Genomic DNA, 18,689 nt, shown 5'->3' on the forward strand with positions numbered 1-18,689 from the left:
CTGTGAGAGTCACGTGCCCCTGGCTGGCCGCCATGCCTGGGGGAGAGTGTCCCTTTAAGAGCCCAGGTGTGGGTCCAGCACTGCACACAGTTTCGGTTTTGGCAGCAGCATCCAGTGTCCTGCTGGCAACTTCTAGAAAGGCAGGGGCTGCCGTCTGGCTGACAGGCTGTGCCCCCGAAACCGAGTCGACTGGGGAGAAGGAAGTGGTAAAAGTAAGTGTGGCTGCTCTGGGATCCCTGGACGGGATGCCATCTGGGAAGGACCCAGGGATGGTGGCTCATTCACAACTCCCGGCCTACAGAGAGTGGGTGAGGAGGACAGGGGCGAAAGCCTGTGTCCTGAGCGTGTGGTGGGGGAGTAGAGGTCTGCACTCGAGGGAGAGTAAGGACACGTGTGTGGAAGCCCCCCGCCCCACTTTTCTGCGAAATATCAGCAGGTGGGAAGCAGGAATGTCTGTGGTCAGCGTGTGTAGTTCCTCTCCGAGTTTGGTCCCTGAATTCCTTACCAGCCCTCCATAGTTTTAACTGTATGACTTTGGGCCAGTCACCTAATCATTCTCTGAGCCTCAGTTTCTTAATCTGTAAAATGGGGATATAAATAACACCCATCATTCAGGGTTGATGTGAGGTTCAGATGAGAAAATATGTGTGAAGTTGCTTTGTAACCTCCAGAGCAAAATCGCAATTGTTTTTCAGTTTAGTTCAATTACTCAAGGACTTATGGAGCCCCAGACAGACTGGATGAGATAAGGCATGTAAAGTGCCCACACACCCACACACAGCAGGTTCTCTTCTGGTCTTTGAAGCTGTCCACTTCCAGCTTTCTGCTGACGGCATGTGCTGCCCTTTTTCTGGGCTTCAAAGAGGCTCTGAGATCCTTTCCGATTTCAACCCCTCTTTGCTCCAGTAGACTCCTGCCACCCTGAGGCATAGTGCACCATCGTCTTGTCCTGTCCTTGCTCTGGTGGGAAAAGGAGGTCCTCCAGGGTAAGTGAGACACGCGGCAGAGTCCCCTTCCAAACACAGGCAGCATTCCCAAGTCCTGATGCTCTTCCTGGCTCTCCAGCCAGGAGGCCTCAGACATGGGCCTCCCTTCCCTCCGTGCTCTCCCCTTGCTCATCATGATGGCATCCCCAAGCCTGCCATGGGACCCTCCGACACAACTGCCGCAGCTGTGCAGGCTCCAGCCCCCACCACCCCCAGTTCCTCAACCCAAGCTGCCTGCACTGTTTTTCATCATCACTCTCCCCCTTCACTAGGGGAATTACAGGCTCCTTAACATCTGGAGAGAGGATATGCCAACTCATGAGTTAGGGTAGAGGCAGCTGTCTGGTCTGCCCAGAGCCAACTCTGGAACTCTCCATCCATCCTCTTCCCTGGCCCCGGGTTTAGTGATGTACCAGAAACAGCACTGAACCAGGAGGCAGGAAAGCAACTGGGTCTGTGATCATTGCCTGTCTCTTGGCGCATCTAGACCTCTGTGGCTTTATTTTATAAATAGTGCCATTGTAGCAGCTTCCATGCAGTAAACCCACTTACCCTGGGCTTTCACAGCTTCATCTCATTCCCACCTGGAACAAACCTGGAAGGTAGAGACGGGGTAGGTATCATGAGCCCATTCTACAGTTGAGGAAATGAAGACTCCGTGAGTTAACGTGAGTGGTGTAAGGTCACCCAGTAAGTACGAACAATGACATTTTGGTGCAGCCATTTTGATATAGTCATGGGGACATTTTGACATCACCTAAAAAACAGAATACCCACCTCTTAAAATAAAAAAGTAGTATTATCCATGCGTGTGCTCAGTGGAGCCCTTCCCCATCTGTGTCTTGCCCTCTCTCTGGATGGGCTGGGGTCCCAAAGTCACTGGCACAGACACAGGGTCATAGAGTAGAAAGAAGCTTTGGAGGCAAGGTGTCTGGTTACAGGAAACAAACATCATGTGCCCTTCGCAATGTAGGTGCTAAATAAATAGCAGCTATTATTACTTTTCAGGAAGAAATTTCCGTTGGCACCTACCTCTGGGTTCAGGCGTCTCTTCACAGGAACTACCTTTCCCGTGAAAGGCAGAGAGGAGAGAACTGGACTAATTTCTCCTCTAAAACTGAATTTCCTGCTCTCTCCTCTCCTGACTGCTTCCTCTCAACCTCAAGACCCTCCGCGGTCTAGCCTAGCGGCTATGAGCTTCGCTCTTGATCCAGAGGGCCTGAATTTCAATCCTGTCGTGGTCACTTGCCAGCTGTGTAACCTTGGGCAAATTTCTTACTTCCCTCAGAGAAGGCAAAATTGCGCCTCAATTTTCTCATCTGTGAAATGGGCTTGCACGTTTTACCCTACCTCCCTGGCTGCTAGGGACGATTAAATGTTGACACATGTAAAGCACTTGAAAATAACTCAACATGTGCTTGCTGTAACTATTATCCCCCACTTCTACCCTAGGCCATAGTGTGTGTCTCCTCTTTCAGCCTATGCTGGTCCAACATAGACAGCTCACCTCTAGTCTTCAAAGGATGCCCAGTAAGCAGACTTCTATTCTCCTCTCACTCTAGAACAAGAAAAAGAGAAGACTGTGTTGATTTTAGAGAGGATATGGGAAAGGAACTAACATTTTTTTAAGCCCAACACCATACTAAGGACTTAATGTATGTCGTTTCATTTAATCCTTACAGCGACTCTCTGGACAATTATCTCCAGTTTACAGTTGAGGAACTTGAGGCTCAAAGAGTTTAAATAACCGGCTCCCAAATCACACAGCCCCCCCACCGTGAGAGAGCTGAGAGCCACAGTGAGGGGTCCCTGCTCTTGCCACTCTCCAAGAGCAGTCCAACCATGAAAGCCAAGTGCACGGACCCCCACCTCCTGTGCTTAAGAGTGATTGTAGCCTCTTAGAGTTGAAGAGCACTTTATGCTATTTAAAGTGTTTCCATATACATTATCCCATTATCTGCCCCCACATTTTCCCATCCTGCAGTAGCCCTTCAATCTAGATGAGTCAGGAACTATAAGGCCCATTATACAGATGGGGAGATGAGCCAGCATGTTTTGTCCAAGTGGTAGAGCTTTCCTGATAGCCTGTGACAAAGCAGGACTCTGGACCTCTGGGTTCACTTCCATCCTCCAGGCTACTCTTCATGCTACTGTCCCTTGAGTGCCCAGAACAAAAAGGCATTTGGCAAAGTGAGAGAAATCAGCCCCGACTTCACCTTTCTTGGCAAGGGGATGAGGATGTAACCATTCCCAGTCCGGTCGGTCTTTGCTGAGAGCTGGTCCTTGCCAGGCACTGTGGGGATGGAGAGAATGATCTCAGTTGGTCCTTGCCTTCCAGGAGCTTGCCATCCAGTAGACTGGATGAGATAAATACCTACATGTCAAGGTAGGATGGGTTGGAGTCAATCACAGGGGTTCTAAGTCATTGTTGAAAGACCATCTGGAAATCCATAGGCTTATTCCCAGAGCCTCGTGGAGCTGGTATTTCAAATTCTTAATTTCTGCTTAAGTCTTGCATTCATAGAAGACACTTTTGACAGGGATGGGACCAGAAAGCCTTGGATCTTTCTAGTTTGTACATTCTTCAGACCCCTTGGCTGTTATTTCTCCATCTCCCTGCCCTCCAGAGTTCCGATTCCCTTCCCTCAGCACTGCCCTGCCTTGGTGACTCTCTCACACCGCGGGGCTTACACAAACGATGCAACCTCTCCTCAGCTCCCGCCCGTCGTTACAAGTCTGAGGCTCTTCCAAACACACAGACTGCTCTCCCTCCCCTAGCAAAGCTGCAGTTTTCACCCTCGCTCTCATCTGTGTTCAGCCCTTGCACCCATGGAAGATGAGAGTGGCAGTCCCAGATGGCCTCAGGCAATGGCTCTCCTGGAAGCAGGGGAAGGGGCCCATTCAGTCCAGGCTGATGAAAGCCCTTCCTCAGCCAGGCCAGCTGCTCCCCACTCCTCTGGGCTCCAAGCTTTCTGTTTTCACGTGTTTATGCTCACAGGGAGTTGTCTGAAATTGCCAACTTGGCTTCAGGTCCCCATAGCCCCTGCTCTCTATCCCCTTTGAAGCCCCTGGGGCTGTAAGAGCCCAGACTGACCCTCTGCTGTGTACCAGACAGATGAAGAGCCCAGAGTTGCTGAAGGCCATGTGGTTAACCAGCAGCCAAGCCAGGACCTGGACCAGGAGATCCCTCTCTCTCTGAAAAAGGAGGAAATCTAAGAGCAGAAAGGTTTGGACTCTGAGCCATGATAGCTGACGATCAGTCACTCTAACTGAAGGGGAGCTAGCTAGATTAATTTCATAAGGAGACAAACTCTATTCTCCAGCCTGGCCTACACCCCTGCCCCAATCCACAATTATGTAGACATATGTTATGACTATGTCAATGGCAGTAACTTGGTAAAATGAGAATGACCCAGAACATTCCAGCCTCACCAGTGAGTAAAACAACTCCTATTTTAAGGACCAGAAAAGGTGCCTGTGTTTATGATACACTAGCATATGTATATCCCAAAAGAACAGGCCCCTCTGCTCACCCACAGAGTGCAAATAGGGTAATGATCCAGTTCTGCTGTGGGTGTCGGGGCCAGGATCTCTTTAACCTTAGATTTCCCGTCTGCCACATGAAGATAATATCTACCTCTCGAGTTGCTGTGATGATAGATGAAGTCATATAAGAAAAAACCTTCACCAAGCATCTGGTGCAGAGCAGGTGCCCAATAAATGGCATGCTCTTTCCTTCCTTCCTTAAGCAAATTCTTTAAATCCAGCTCTGGCCACTGCAGACCTGGGACCTCCCTGAGACCTGAGTCTCCCGGGTTTGGGAGAATGGCTGGTTTTGAGAGGAAGAAATCTAATGATTCTCAAAGCCCAGGGCCCTTTCAGCTGCTACCAGAGAAATTGTGTTTCAAGTTTAGCTTTGGGCAAAGATTTTCTGTTCCTGAGGGTGTGGGTGCCCTTGCCCTCCCATCATCTCCCCTGGGACTAGATCATGTGCTTCCTCACCAAGGTCACCCTTTGCCAGATCTGCCCTTCCAGCTGTGCATGCCTGATGCTCTCATCCTGGGCCTGAGGCTGTGCAAGGGTTAATGGGTACATGCACGTGTCCTCCTCCCATGTGGACATTCACAGCCATCCAAGCATGTCACAAATGAGAGGAAGCCTGGGCAGGAAGTCGAGAACCCCACTTTGGAAAACCTGGCAGCTAACTCTCTGTAGCCCAGAGTAAATCGCTTTTACTAACCCAGAGGCTGCGTTCCCCAGCTCAGCCCACGGGCAGATCCACGCCTGCCTCACAGAAATATTAGGAAGCTTGCCTATCTAAAGGTAAGAACAGCAACTAGAACCAAGGAGAGCCATTGCTGGTTTGGGCTCTTAAAAGCACACGGCATTTTGTCCTCCCACCTGCCGCTGCACCCAAGGCCAGTGCAAATGGCAGGTGGTAGATTTTTGGAACTCTGCAGCCAGCCCATCCCAAGCATCCCAGAGGAGGCAGACTTCTCACCTTCTGACACCTGCTCCCACCTGAAACCCTCTCCCCAGATGACCTGCGGCACATACTCCAGGGGTCCCCCAGCTAGAGTCCCCTGAGTGTGTCCAGGTTGGGGCTGACACTGGCATTTGGCTAAGGCCCCGCTCCAGAGGTTAATCATTGGCCTGGTGTGAAAGGTCTGGGGGAATTAACTGGAATCAAGAGAGCCTCCAGCTGCCACCTGACACCCATATCTGTCCCCACCTCCCCTGACCTGCCCCCCTTACTCTTCTAGAGAACTGGAGAAACAGAATACCTTTATCTCCACAAGGAAACAAAAAGGTTCTTTGCTGGGAAATTCCCCCACAGGAAAGAAACAACCAAGATAAACAGATCTATTGCCTTTGGCTCGAGCTAGGGAAGGGAGTCTCTGGGAACGAGGGCAGGGCCCGGAAGTAAGGTGCCTATTACTGCCCTGCTCTTGCTAACACCATTTTCTCCTTCAACCCTCTTCTTGTTCAGCCCATCTCAAAGTTTAAAGCCTGTCAAAGTCTCTGGGAAAGTGGGGACTTCTCTCTCCTCCTCTAGGCGGCAGTCTGGGACCTGAAGACAGCTGCAGTAAGGCTGGACCCAGGGACCCTCTGCCCTCCCCAGGTCCATGTGCGTGGCACACTCTGAGTGGCCTTATCTTGGCGTCTCCATCTTGATCTGCCCTTCCCCACCAGGTGGCATAACAAAGGCCATAACACCCACATTTTTAACCCTGACCCCATAACCGAGTCTCTGGGAAATCTTGGGCATATTGTTCACCATCTCAAGATTTTGATTTTCTTATCCATAAAATGGTTGTGCTAATATCCATTCTGTCTTATTAAAAGGGAAGTAACAAAGCTCCAGCGAAGCGGTATAAACGACAAGGCTTTGATAAGGAGAGGGGCCTCCACAGATGACAGGAATAAGGACAGGGCTGAGCATGCTGCCGTGTCTGAGGTGCAAGACAGTGTGGCGGGGAGGCTGAGAACTCGGACTTGGGGAGTAAGACAAAGCTGGGTTCAAATCTTGCCCACCTCCCCCAACCTCCACCCACACACTTAATGCCTGGGTGACCTTCAGGAAAACACTTAACATTTAAGCTTTCATTTCCTCCTACGCAAAATGTGGATGAGAACACCTACCTCATAGGAGGATATGGAATTTAAGTGAGATAATACACGTGCATTATTTAACACAGTGCCTGGAACATGGTAGGAGAGCAACTGATGGTGGTTACGACCTAAATTGTCACGTGTACAGCTTTAATCCTCACTAGGCCTCCTCTATGGGTCTCAGTTTACTCATATGAACACACCATAGAATATGCCAGCCCCCCACTTCCCAGGGCTGACACAGAGAGAAGGGGCCACTTGTTGGTGCTACCCATTGTCCAGTGAGCTGTTCCTGAGATCTTATGGATCTTGCTCAGGACCGTGCCTGCTGGCCGGGGATACAGAAGAAATGGCACCTGTGTCCATATCCCAAAGGAACTTGCAGCTTGGTTGAGAAGAAAAATCAGCTTGTAACCGTTAAGGATCAAAAAGCACTGCGGATGGTGGGACTTTGAGCTGTAACGGGAAAGGCGGAGCCGTTTATTGTCTCAACAGGATTTTGTCAGTTACTGGAGATACAAAACCAAGCAGGTGTTACAGGAACTCTAAGGTCAACTAGCCTTGGAAGACATAGGAGCTTCATCCCTGTTATCGTCTTTCAGCATCCCTCGCAAGGAGTTGGCCTGGGTGGCAGAGCCCCGCGGGAGCCACCAGCGATGACGCTCTTCTTCCTCACCTGCCTGCTGGCTGTCTTCCCAGGTATATCTGCCGGGTCCCAGCCCACCCCTCTCCAGGACTCAGTTCCCTGGGGATGCTGAAATCTGGCCCATGCTCAGGGATGCCCCTCTCAGTACTTGTACTCCCTCAAGCAGGAGTCACACAGATGATGCAGAAAGGACAGGCATGGAAATGGATTGGTGAGCAAGCGCTGGGGGTCAGGAACAGGCATGGCCAAGGGTCTTCACTGGGAATAAACAAAGGACTTTGACCTTGAACCAAGCATCTCTATGAGTTGCTATGGGGTTTTAGGGAAATGCCTTATCCTCCTTAGCTCTCAATATTTTTATCTGGAAAAAAAGACAATCATTAACAAAGCATTTTTAGAAATATAAGGAAATAGACAGCAACGGCAAAAGTATAGTACCCCACAAAAGTGGTTTTATTTATAAACAAGGGATATCATTAAATAAGTTTGCCATTCCATTGTCCTTAAAGTGGTTATCATTAAGGAATTACAACTAAAAGTTAACAATGATTAGTCAATCCGTTTATCCAGTTGCGGCGCCTGTTCAGCTGTGGTACATGGTAAATATCGCACAGAAGGCACGTGTGTTAGGTGGGCAGTCTGATCCTTTCAGCAGGCTTCACCTTCCCCAGCCTCAGAAAGCCTCTGTCTTCTGTCCCCACAGTGGTCTCCATGAAGAGCCCCATATTTGGTCCCCCGGAGATAGACAGCGTGGAAGGCACCTCCACATCCATCAAGTGCTACTACCCACCCACCTCCGTCAACCGACATTCCCGGAAGTACTGGTGCCGGCAGGGGCCCAAGGGCCAGTGCACAACCCTCATCTCCTCCAACGGCTACGTGTCCAAGGACTATGAGGGCAGAGCCAACCTCACCAACTTCCCAGAGAGCGGCACGTTTGTGGTGAACGTTGACCATCTCATCCAGGGTGACTCCGGGAGCTACAAGTGTGGTGTGGGCATCAATAACCGGGGCCTGTCCTTTGATGTGAGGCTGAGAGTCGTTCCGGGTAAGGATCCAGGCTCCTTGGGCTTCTGTGGAAAAGTGAGAGGGAATCATCTCAGGTGCAGTGGGAGAGCTGGAAAGAGAATTTCCCGAGAGAGAAGAGGGCCCTGGCGCGGGCTGGGAGGGCCGTGGTCCTCCTCCCTCCAGAGGCAAGAAGCAAAGACTTTTCATAATAGAACACGGGAACAAGACGGATGGGACCTTCTTGGGGGTGGCAGGTGGACCTTTCTAGGTCTTCAGGGCCTGTAACATTTTAGGGTTTTATGAAGTCTCTAACTCAGAAGCGCATCAGGGCACAAGTTCTCTCATTGTTTGCTGCAGGCGAGCCAGGAGGTCCATGCGCTGAGGGAGGTAGAAAAGGCAAGGAGAGCTCCATAGGGATCCTTATTGCTGCCATTAGCAAACCCTTTAGATCAAGACCTGAGTCACAGGGGCCAGCCCAGTGGCGCAGGGGTGAAGTTCGCACACTCCGCTTTGGCAGTCCGGGGTTCGCTGGTTCGGATCCCAGGTGTGGACATGGCACTGCTTGGCAAGCCATGCTGTGATAAGTGTCCCACATATAAAGTAGAGGAAGATGGGCACAGCTGTTAGCTCAGGGCCAGTCTTCCTCAAAAAAAAAAAAAAAGAAGAAGACCTGCGTCACAGAAGGTTTGTTTTAAAATGCATTTTTTACCTGGGACCCATTAGTCCATCAACATTCTCAGCATAAATTAAGTGAGCAGTTCTTGCCCAAAGACCAGGGCACTGAAGGAATGAGCCACTGAACAAGCCTCTTCTGATTGAGAAAAGAGAAAAATGGGGAAGATCTTTCTGGCAAGGGTTCAATGGCAAGGGCATTTTAGGTAATCAAGGGAAATTAGAAGGGAAAGAGGTCTTAAGGGAGGAAATTTAGAGGGATTCCCAAAGAGAAGCTTTGCTCCGTTGCGATATGTCTAGTAGTCTCTGTGCACTGACTAAAGAGTTCCTTCACTGGTCATGGAGATTCATAAAAGCAAAGAATCTTAAGAGCTGAGGAGAGCTTACAGTTGACCCTATATTAGACGTCCAGAAGAACACTGGAGACGACGGGTATGGAGCTCTGATTAAACACTTTAAACGGAAAAATTCATTACTTCACAATGCAGCCCATTCCATGTTCGGATTGTTGTAAATTTTAGGAACTTCTGTCACAATACACTAAAATCCACCACCCTATACTTATATTCATTCTGTTCATTTCAACGCACGATAATTTGGGCACCTACTATGTTTAGGCATTGTGCTGGGCCCTGCAGGGGAGTCAAACATGAGGAAAGCATGTCTTTGCCCTGAAGGAACTTCCAGCCTGCAGGGAACTTAAGCAGCTATACAAGGTTGGACGTAATAAGTGATACAGATGTAAATATCAAGAGAGCACAGAGGAGGGAGAGATTAGTGCCTGCTTGGGGAGGGCTTCACGGAGGAGACAGCAGTAAAGCCGGGCCTTAGAAGACATATTCTGATAGTGTCCCAGTGGAGGGGGTGCACATTCCAGGTGCCGAAACCTGAGCCGGAGCTGATAGGCACACTTGGCTCCTCACTGGGAACACTGAGCAGTCCTGTGCTGCAAGAAAGTGAAATCACAACTTGACCCCCTCCTCTCATCCTGCAGGTTCTGGGGTCCTAAATGGCACTCAAGTCTACGCAGAAGACCTGGGCGGAAAAGTGAGCATCAGCTGCCCTTTCACCTCTGCGAATCTTCCAAACGTGAAGTCCGTGTGCAAGCAGATAGCTGACAAGCATTGCGTCCGAGTCATCGACTCCGCTGGGTACAAGGAACCCAGCTATGAAGGCAGAGCAAAACTTATTATTCAGGGTACCACCCAAACAGAGTTCTTCTTCATCATTGACCAGCTCCAGGTCGAAGATGATGGGAAGTATGTCTGCCAGGCTGGGGATGATTCCAGTGGTGATAAGAGCAATGTAGACCTCCATGTGCTGAAGCCTGAGCCGGAGCTGGTTTATGCAGACCTGGGGAGCTCAGTGAGATTTGACTGTGCCCTGGGCCCTGAGGTGGTAAATGTGGCCAAATTCCTGTGCCAGAAGAATAAAGAGAAAACCTGTAATTTGGTCGCCAACACTCTGGGTCAGCGGAATCAGACCTTTAAGGGCAGGATCCTGTCCCAGAACAACAATGGCGTCTTCAGCGTGGACATCACCAACCTGAGGAAGGAGGATGCAGGGCTCTACCTGTGTGGAGCCAACTCTGATGGTCAGCCTCAGAAATCCCGGCCCATCCAGGCTTGGCAACTCTTTGTCAATGAAGGTGAGACTTGAGGCGGGGGGAGGGAAGGAGTGGGACAGTCTGGCAGGTGAGAGCCTCGCTCCCTCCCTGTGAATCTATTCAACATTCCTCCATCGGTCGACGATATCTGCTCACTGACAAGCCCTGAACTGGATGCTGCGCGGGCTGTTGTACAGGAGAGCTAGAACACACAGCCTTCTGATGGCTTCCCTGATTAACAGGAATGAGGCGAGCGAAGCTCCTGATAGAGGCAAGACTTGTAGATTGTTGTGGTTTCAGAGAACCACGGTGAGGACTTAACGTGGAATCCAAGTGCCAGGCTGAGAGACAGGGGCTGCCTGTCCCTTCTCCCTGACCATTAGGCAGGATGGCACCTCATCCCTCACATCCAGAAGAGAGAAGGATTGGCTTATCTTGGTCTCAAAGCTTTCCCAGGAAGGCAATGTCCCAGCCTCTAAATTCCCCTCTCCAACATCTATTCAGGTTGCTATCCAGCACGATCTAGCCTGCTCAGCTCTAAGACATCAACAGTGGTGACATAATTAAAGCCCTGCTTCTTCTCACCCTGGAACATCTGCATAGAATTGCCCTCAGGAGAAGCAGCAAACCAGTACTTGCAGTTCAAAGTAACTGCCCTTGTGCCCTTGCAGGGCTAACATTCCCTGTGCATCACTTCTATGTGCAGCTCCGGGTCCTCACCACATTCCCCAGCATTGTCAGTCATCCCCGGGTCCTCCCTGAACCTTGGCTTTGGCTTCTTGGAGAAGGGCCATTCTTCTCTTTGAGACGGCCCTCAGGGTCCTCAGCAATTAAACTTATTTGTGCTACATAGTTTATATTTTAAATCATACCGTTCTAAATATATTTTCTTAATTTGGAGAAAATCCATCTGGCCATTTTTGTGGGGCAAGCTAATAAACAGCCAGAAACTTATATAGAGGGAGATTTTGTAAGAAGCCCAAAAAGGAGGGTTGATGGTGTCTCCTTAAACTCCTTTCAGTCTCTGCTCAGAATAAGGTGGGAAAGGGAACGAGATGCCCAGACTGGTGGTGAAGGTCCCTGGAGTCTGGTCCTGGTGGGTCCTTTATCATTTTCTGAGAAAGACCATGTTAAGACTAATCTAAACCTCCCTCCCTGCCCTGTGAGGCCGTGGGGAAGAGGTCGCTCAGACCATGTGTCCATTCTTCCACCACATCTCTGTCTGTGCTTCTAGAGACCACGTTCCCCTCCAGGCCCTCTGTGGTGAAAGGTGTGGTCGGAGGCTCTGTGGCTGTGCTCTGCCCCTACAACCCGAAGGAAGTAAACAGCGTGAAGTCCTGGTGTCGCTGGGAAGACACTCAAAACGGCGGCTGCCCACTGTTGGTGCAGAGCACAGGGCTAGTTAAGAACCAGTACGAACAGTACAATGGCAGGCTCGTGCTGTATGACGAGCCGGGCAACGGCACTTACACGGTCATACTCAACCAGCTCACTGCCCAGGACGCCGGCTTCTACTGGTGCCTGACCAACGGTGATATTCACTGGAGGTCCACGGTGGAGCTCAAGATTGTTGAAGGTAAGAGCTCAAATGGGGCGAGAGGGAAGGGAGGCAGCCCCAGGACCCCTCCAGTCAGCCACAGCATCACCCCAACTGCTCTTCCTCCCGTCTCACCGCCCTCCATGCAGATGGGACAGACCTCGGGAGAGAGCCCACCTGTCGAGAGGTCCCATTTTCACACCTCTTCCCTGCACACACACCATAATCTCCAGATGACCACACACAGCGCCTCCTATTATCAAGATCACTGGCCTCTTTTTACAGTGTGTACTGTGTCAGCTGAAGTAGAGTGCAGCTCTTTGTATTGAGTCTAGAAGAGAAGAGAGGAGCAAGGAAAGCAAACTGAAGTCAATGTCAAGGTTCCATGTTCTATGCTAGACTGGACTGATTCATAGTGGTCATCAATAATAATTACCACGTGGGCACATAATTACATTTCTTAAGTATTTCGTATACTGTAAGGCATGGACTTACAATGTCATCCGTAGAGGAATCAGGCTGTGGATACAGGTCCCCACCAGTCACTTCCCTGCAGCATCACCAATGACAGCTTCTGTGCCTATTTCTCCCTCCCTCCCTGCTCCAGGACAACCTAACCTCAAGGTGCCCAAGACTGTGAATGTTGAGCTGGGAGAGACTGTCCAGCTCACTTGCCACTCACCGTGCAAATTCTACTCCTACAAGAAATTCTGGTGCAAGTGGACCGACCAAGGCTGCAGCGCCCTGCCCAGCCAAGACGAGGGCTCCGGCCAGGCCGTCGTGAACTGTGACCAAAACAGCCAGCTCATCAACCTGACCCTGAAGCAAGTCACCAAGGGGGACGAGGGCTGGTATTGGTGCGGGGTGAAGGAGGGCCTTCAATACAAAGAGACCGTGGCTGTCTACGTGGCGGTCAAGGAGAAGGGAACAGGTGAGTCTCCAAGGGCAAAACCTTTTCCCCCCCCCACCCCCGCCCCCAACCCCAGAGGAAGACTCTTGCCTAACAGCTTCTTCATCAGGGGTGGCCCTGAGGTTTGGCTGTAAGATGCTGGGGGAGATTTAGCCCCCATATAGTCTCATTTAGCCCTCCAAAAAGCCCTCCAAGAAAAAAAGATGGGTTTGTTATTTAACCTCAGCTTCAAGACAAGTCCCCTCCCTGGATGCTCCTTCAGACCATTTTCAGAGCTCTTCCACACACAGAAATTTCAAAGTCACTATCACACGCAGTACCCCCCGCCAAAGCCTGCTCTCAGAAGAGGGCCAGAGACCTTCATGTACAAGGACTGACAAAGAAAATTTAGGCCACCTCTTCTAGTAAGTTTGCATTTTAAGCCTCTTTTTAAAATGTCACATGAAATGTTTTACTCCTATCGAGGATATTTTTAGTCCCTCTAGAAATCCCCTGGTCTGTGGGTCCAGCGGCTCTGGCTCACTTGGGGCCCATCACCAAGCTACCACCAGAGGGCAGCACTATTGCACCCAGCTCTGCCCTCAGGAGGCCTCGGGCAGGGTTTCAAGGCTGTGAAAACTCTTCCTGTTCCCAAATGATGTGTTAGCCCTTATGCACAGGTGGATCGATGACACGGAGCCTTGTAGATGGAAACGAACTTGGTGTTACTAGGACAGAGATCATCTGTGACAAGCTAGAGAAGACCATCCCTCCACTACCTCTAGTGTCATCCTGAACCCTACCTTACCAGCCTTCAGATCTCACCCTGACCCTGGGATTCCTAATGAAGTCCCATTCCTCAGACTCCCTAACCTCAAGGTGGGGAAACAACAGAGACAGTACCATAATCCAGCCCCGCTTTGCTCTCTCTAGGGTCTGGAGCTCTCAGCTCAGTGCGTGCTGCTGCTGCTGAGGATGTGATAGAGACCAGTGTCAGGAAGGTTGACAGGAAAGTCGTTCAGGATCCCAGGCTTTTTGTGGACACGCAAGCGAAGGATCCTGAAGATGCAGCTGGTGGGAGCATAGCATCTGCAGACCCCGGCAGGTGAGGAAGGATTCGGGACTTCTCACTCAGAGAACATCCCAGAGGCCAAGGACCTGAGGCTGGGTCACCGGGACCAAGGTGGAGAGCCTGTCCGCTTGTTGATAGCAGGGGCAGCCCTCACTGCCTCGCGAGGGGCCGATGAGCTCTGCCTTTCTCCTGTGGCTGGGGTGCAGTTTACCATTCTCCCCGGCCTGGAATGCAGAAAAGGTTCTGTCCCTGCCTTTGCCATGTCTGGGAAGGCTTCTCAGAAGAACGGAGCAAGGGGCTGTATCAGGAGGAGGGAGTCGAACAATCCGGGAGAAAGAACTAGCCACAGCCAACCTGCCAGCATATCTTGGGACTCCCAGGTTCTCCTTTCAGTAACTAACTAACTGAATCCTTCTTCCAGCTCTGCAGGACAAGGCGGGAGCTCCAAAGTGGTGGTCTCCACCCTGGTACCCCTGGCCCTGGTGCTGGCGCTGGGGGTCCTCGTGGTGGGGGTGCTAAGAGCCCGGCACAGGAAGAACGTAGGTGAGTCTCCAGGTGCTTCCTGCCCCACCTCCAACCCTGAGCCCTCAGCCTGACTTAGCTGCCCTTGGTGGGGGCATGCCACCACCACAGTCTCTTTTATAGTCTCTAGGAATAGGTTCTGGGAGAGTGGGTGGGGAAAGATAAAGCCACACGTGCCCAAAACTCACATGAAGTGCTGCTGTCCAAATGTTATTTCTGGAAGGCCATCTCCCATTGCTCAGGGTCTCAGTTCAGAGGCAGGGCTGCCAGGAAGAGGCGAGCAGGATGCCCGGACCCTTGCGCTGCTGGCCTAGTGTGAGAGCTAATCAGCTGTGTGACTTCAGCATGTCCCCATTTCACGCCTCAGTTTGCTTACTGCTCAAGACAGGAATCATAATAAATAGCCACCTCAAAGGGCTGTGAGGACAAAACAAGGTACTGTGCATTGAAAGGCTCTGAGCGACAAAGGTCAGGGATTATTGTCTCGGTTATCCGTGAAAAGGGCAGGACTGTCTAAGGAGGAAGAGACCAGGGTCATTTGCATTCTGCTTTGGGTGGTGGTCAGAGACCCTGACCCCCTTCAGCTGCCCTGCGGGCTCCCTCAGAGAGGAGCAGCACGGCCCGTGCTCGTGCACGCAGCCCCCACCCTGCACCTGCTCCTTTCTCCCCCGCAGACCGGATTTCGATTAGAAGCTACAGGACAGACATTAGCATGTCGGACTTTGAGAACTCCAGGGACTTTGGAGCCAACGACAACATGGGAGCCTCTCCAGTCTCTCAGGAGACAACTCTCGGAGGAAAAGATGGTACGTCCCTCACTCAGAGGAATGCCCAATTCCCGGGAGAGCAACAAAGACCTGACTCTGCACCTGGGTGGGAATATGAGGCTAGTGAGGGCTAATCCATCCCCTCTCTTCACATAGAGTTCATTGCCACCACCGAGAACACCGTGGAGACCGAAGAACCCAAGAAGGCGAAAAGGGTAAGGGTGAGGTGGGAGGCTGAGGCCCCACTCGTGTGACAAGGAAATGTAGTGTGTGGGACTGCAGCTAGACGTCGGAAAAAACTACCGCAAAGTAGGGGCTGATGTCAGAATAGGGAAGGTAGCGTAAATAGTGTTCCAGAGAACTTCCTGAGGGCAAGACGCATCTTACTGGCTGTGGCGTTGCTGTGGTTGGGGCAGAGGCAGGTGCTGAGCCTCAAGCAGGAGTGCAAGAGACTGGCTGGTAGGGAAGGCCAGTGCCTAGAAGATTCAGCCCCAAGGTGGGAAGGTCAAATGTCAGGCGCTGGCAATTTGGTGTGGGCTCTTCCTGGGCTGTGGGACCCGTGGACTTCAGGTCAGCCACCCTCCCTTGAGGGTCTTGCTGGGTACCAGCCATTTGCCTGGGCTGGGAGGACATTTGCAGGTGGTGGTGGGCAATTTGATAGTCATTAGAAGCCCCTCCCCATCCCAGCCAAGTGCCACGTTACTTGAAATCCTACCAGAAGTGACTCCTGCCTTTGGAGTCCTGTGACCCTCCCCTTGTGCCCCCCAAATCCCAAGGCGCCAATGCTGGTTGTCCTGTCCACTCTCCCTCGCAGCAGCAGAGAGCCCAGCATTGGGAGCAATTAGGGGAACAAGTTAGTCCTGGAGACAGCTTTCCTCTCCAGCCTTGTGTTGCTGAAAAGCAACACAAAAAGCAACACCTCTGGGCTGGTGGAGAAAGAAAAACACAACCCACCGTGGCTGACACAGGCCTAGCCTAGCCGTGGACCATGTGGTCAGAGCTTCCGGGGACAGGCCCAGGCAACAGAGGTGTTCCACTCCACGGGTCAGAAGGAGGTAGTGAGACAGAAGGGGATATTTTTAGGAGCTGCAACTTTCCGTTTCTCAAAATTAGTCCCTGCTGGTGAGCATGGGGGCTGGAATAACAGTGGGTCAACACAGGCTTGGGTTGCTTGGGCCAAGATTATGCATTCAGGGTATTTACTGCATCCCCTCCCTCCGACTCCCACCTGCTGAGCCAATGCCCTAAACACTGACTCCTTTCCTGTTGTCCCCTTAGTCCTCCAAGGAGGAAGCTGACATGGCCTACACTGCCTTCCTGCTCCAGGCCAACAACATGGCTGCTAACATCCAGGACGGCCCCAGCAAGGCCTAGGCAGAGCACCTGCTGCCTCCTCCCTTCGCCCATGACAATCACCTTCAGAATCACGTTGATCCTCGAGGCCCTCAGCTCCGGGGCGCTCTGCTGCCTGCACTCATACTCCACTTAGGCTTTTGCTACCTGTCCTCAGAGGTGTGCTGGTCCCTCCTCAGCGGCATCCAAGCCTGGCCTCATTGTTCCTGTTGGGGGTGAGATGACGTGAGGAGTTCCCACCTGCAGCTTATTTCTAATGAGAGAACCCAAGGTGTGGAAGAGGAATTAAGATCTTAGAGGGGCCTCTCAGAAAGAAGAGACACCGGGCCTGGGAGGGGGTGGGGGGTAGGGAGATAATTTCAGAAAGGAGAGCCATTCAGGACTTCTCTGCACTCTTACCATGGGATGCCAATGGGATGCTCCCCTCCACTCCATCCCTCCATCTCTCCATCCACCCTCCCTTCCATCCTCTCTTCTTTCCTTCGTTAAAGACACATATTTGAATACTCACTAGAATTGAGGCATTCTGCTAGACACAGGGACAGAGAGGCCTCAAACCCAACCAGCGGCCTTTCTGTAAACATCACTGAATCTTTGGGAGCCACATCTCCTCTCAGTGTGTTTAAACTCTCTGCAACCTGAAATCCTCATCAAGTATACACACCTCTGCCCATACTGGGAGAAACCATAAAATGTCTGGAGTCCTAAGGCCTTAGGGATCACGTAACACGGCATATACACAACAAGTCATGAACACACATTCTTACCATTTTACAAGTGAGAAAATTGAGATTCTGAGAGGTGAAGAGGTTTGCTCAAGGGCGCCAAGTGAGATACGCTAGTGTCAAAACTAGGCTTGGCATCTCCTGTCATCTTGGCCAAGGATCTCTCTACAAAAGTCCCTGCTTTCGTGGTGGAGGTATAGTTCTAGAATAAGGAGGAGGAGGAAGAGAAATGTGTAAATGGAGACTGGTATTTCACAAACCCCACCTCAGGGAAGACAGCCCTTCCCCTTTCTGTCACTCACATGGACATGAGAGGATAAGAGAATGGTCAGACACTCATAACCCCAGCTTTGGAAGAGTTCTGAACAGAAGGGAAGAAAAGAGCATGTTTGACGGTGCCAGGGAGGGACTGATCTTCAGAGAGCTAAGGTTTAACGTCTTTCTCCCTCTGAGCTCTGTACTTCAACCAGCACCTGTGAGCTGGCACTTGCTAACAAATCAAAAAAGTGACTTAATTGATAATTAAAGACCGTGATTGCCACCAAGGAGGCTTGGACTGCATTTGTCCCCCATACCTTCTGTTTCCCAGACAACACTTTCAGAGCATTTTGCTTTGGTCCCATTTTCAGGCACCCCAAGATGTGTCTAAACTAAAGTTTCTGCCACCTCCAACGCTGGGCTGAGGGGGCTAGGAGACTGCTTACAAGTGGGACCAAGATGATCTTCAATAAAAGAATAGTTTGGGGGCTACTGCAATGGTCAAGACCCCAAAGCTCTGTGTCACAGGACAAAATTAAGACTATTTATAGCCGAATGAACTGAAAGCAAGTACAACCAGTGCTCTTCTTAGGCATTACAAAAAAATGGTAAGGCATTCATGGAATACACGCCCTTGAATCTCATACCTTCCTGGGGTGTCCTCCAAGATCAAGAGGCTTTAATGAAAGCTCAAGTAACCAAATGAGTAACTTCCCTCCATAGGAATATCAATAGAAGCTAGCTAAATAATAAATTAGGTTTTAGAATAGTTGACCCAAAGTCTCTTGGGGGACAGTGATTAGGTAAAGGATCCCCTTGTCTGCTAAGGCCACTCCTAGGTTCTGGCACTAAACCTTGTCATATCCTATAGGCCCCCACCCCGCCCCTAGACTCCTCCTCAGGACCTGTGAGCAGAGAGTTCTCCCCGAGACAGCGCTCTTCCCAGTCCATCCTGCCTGATGTGCTGGTGTGGGGCCGAACGTTTGCTTCTGCCCAGGCCTTGAACACAATGCTTCCGATGGATGCTGCGTGCTT

The 18,689-nt window shown here is 51.0% G+C and overlaps 1 protein-coding gene and 1 long non-coding RNA gene across 6 annotated transcripts; one reads left to right on the plus strand and one right to left on the minus strand.

Moving 5' to 3' along the window:
• The first annotated feature begins 32 nt into the window (after positions 1-32).
• Positions 33-17,941, plus strand: PIGR (polymeric immunoglobulin receptor). 5 transcript variants are annotated; one of them, XM_014828892.3, is made up of 12 exons: positions 73-212; positions 910-986; positions 7,202-7,298; positions 7,949-8,293; positions 9,920-10,573; positions 11,766-12,107; positions 12,676-12,999; positions 13,891-14,062; positions 14,451-14,572; positions 15,226-15,357; positions 15,475-15,533; positions 16,597-17,941. In XM_014828892.3, exons 3-12 carry the CDS (start codon positions 7,256-7,258, stop codon positions 16,690-16,692), a joined length of 2,289 nt encoding a protein of 762 aa, XP_014684378.3. In that variant the 5' UTR covers positions 73-212; positions 910-986; positions 7,202-7,255; the 3' UTR covers positions 16,693-17,941. The 5 variants fall into 5 exon arrangements, with proteins under 5 accessions (XP_014684365.3, XP_014684378.3, XP_014684370.3 ...); XM_014828884.3 differs by having other exon boundaries at positions 76-212; positions 907-986; XM_014828879.3 differs by lacking the exon at positions 910-986 and having other exon boundaries at positions 33-212.
• LOC139041962 (uncharacterized) lies at positions 1,706-3,328 on the minus strand. The gene is made up of 2 exons (XR_011498065.1): positions 3,203-3,328; positions 1,706-2,544 (listed from the first exon to the last, which is right to left on the minus strand). It is a non-coding gene; the product is annotated as an uncharacterized lncRNA (long non-coding RNA).
• Positions 17,942-18,689: the final 748 nt, after the last annotated feature.

This window comes from Equus asinus, chromosome 25 (genome assembly GCF_041296235.1).
Source record: "Equus asinus isolate D_3611 breed Donkey chromosome 25, EquAss-T2T_v2, whole genome shotgun sequence".
Taxonomy (NCBI): domain Eukaryota; kingdom Metazoa; phylum Chordata; class Mammalia; order Perissodactyla; family Equidae; genus Equus; species Equus asinus.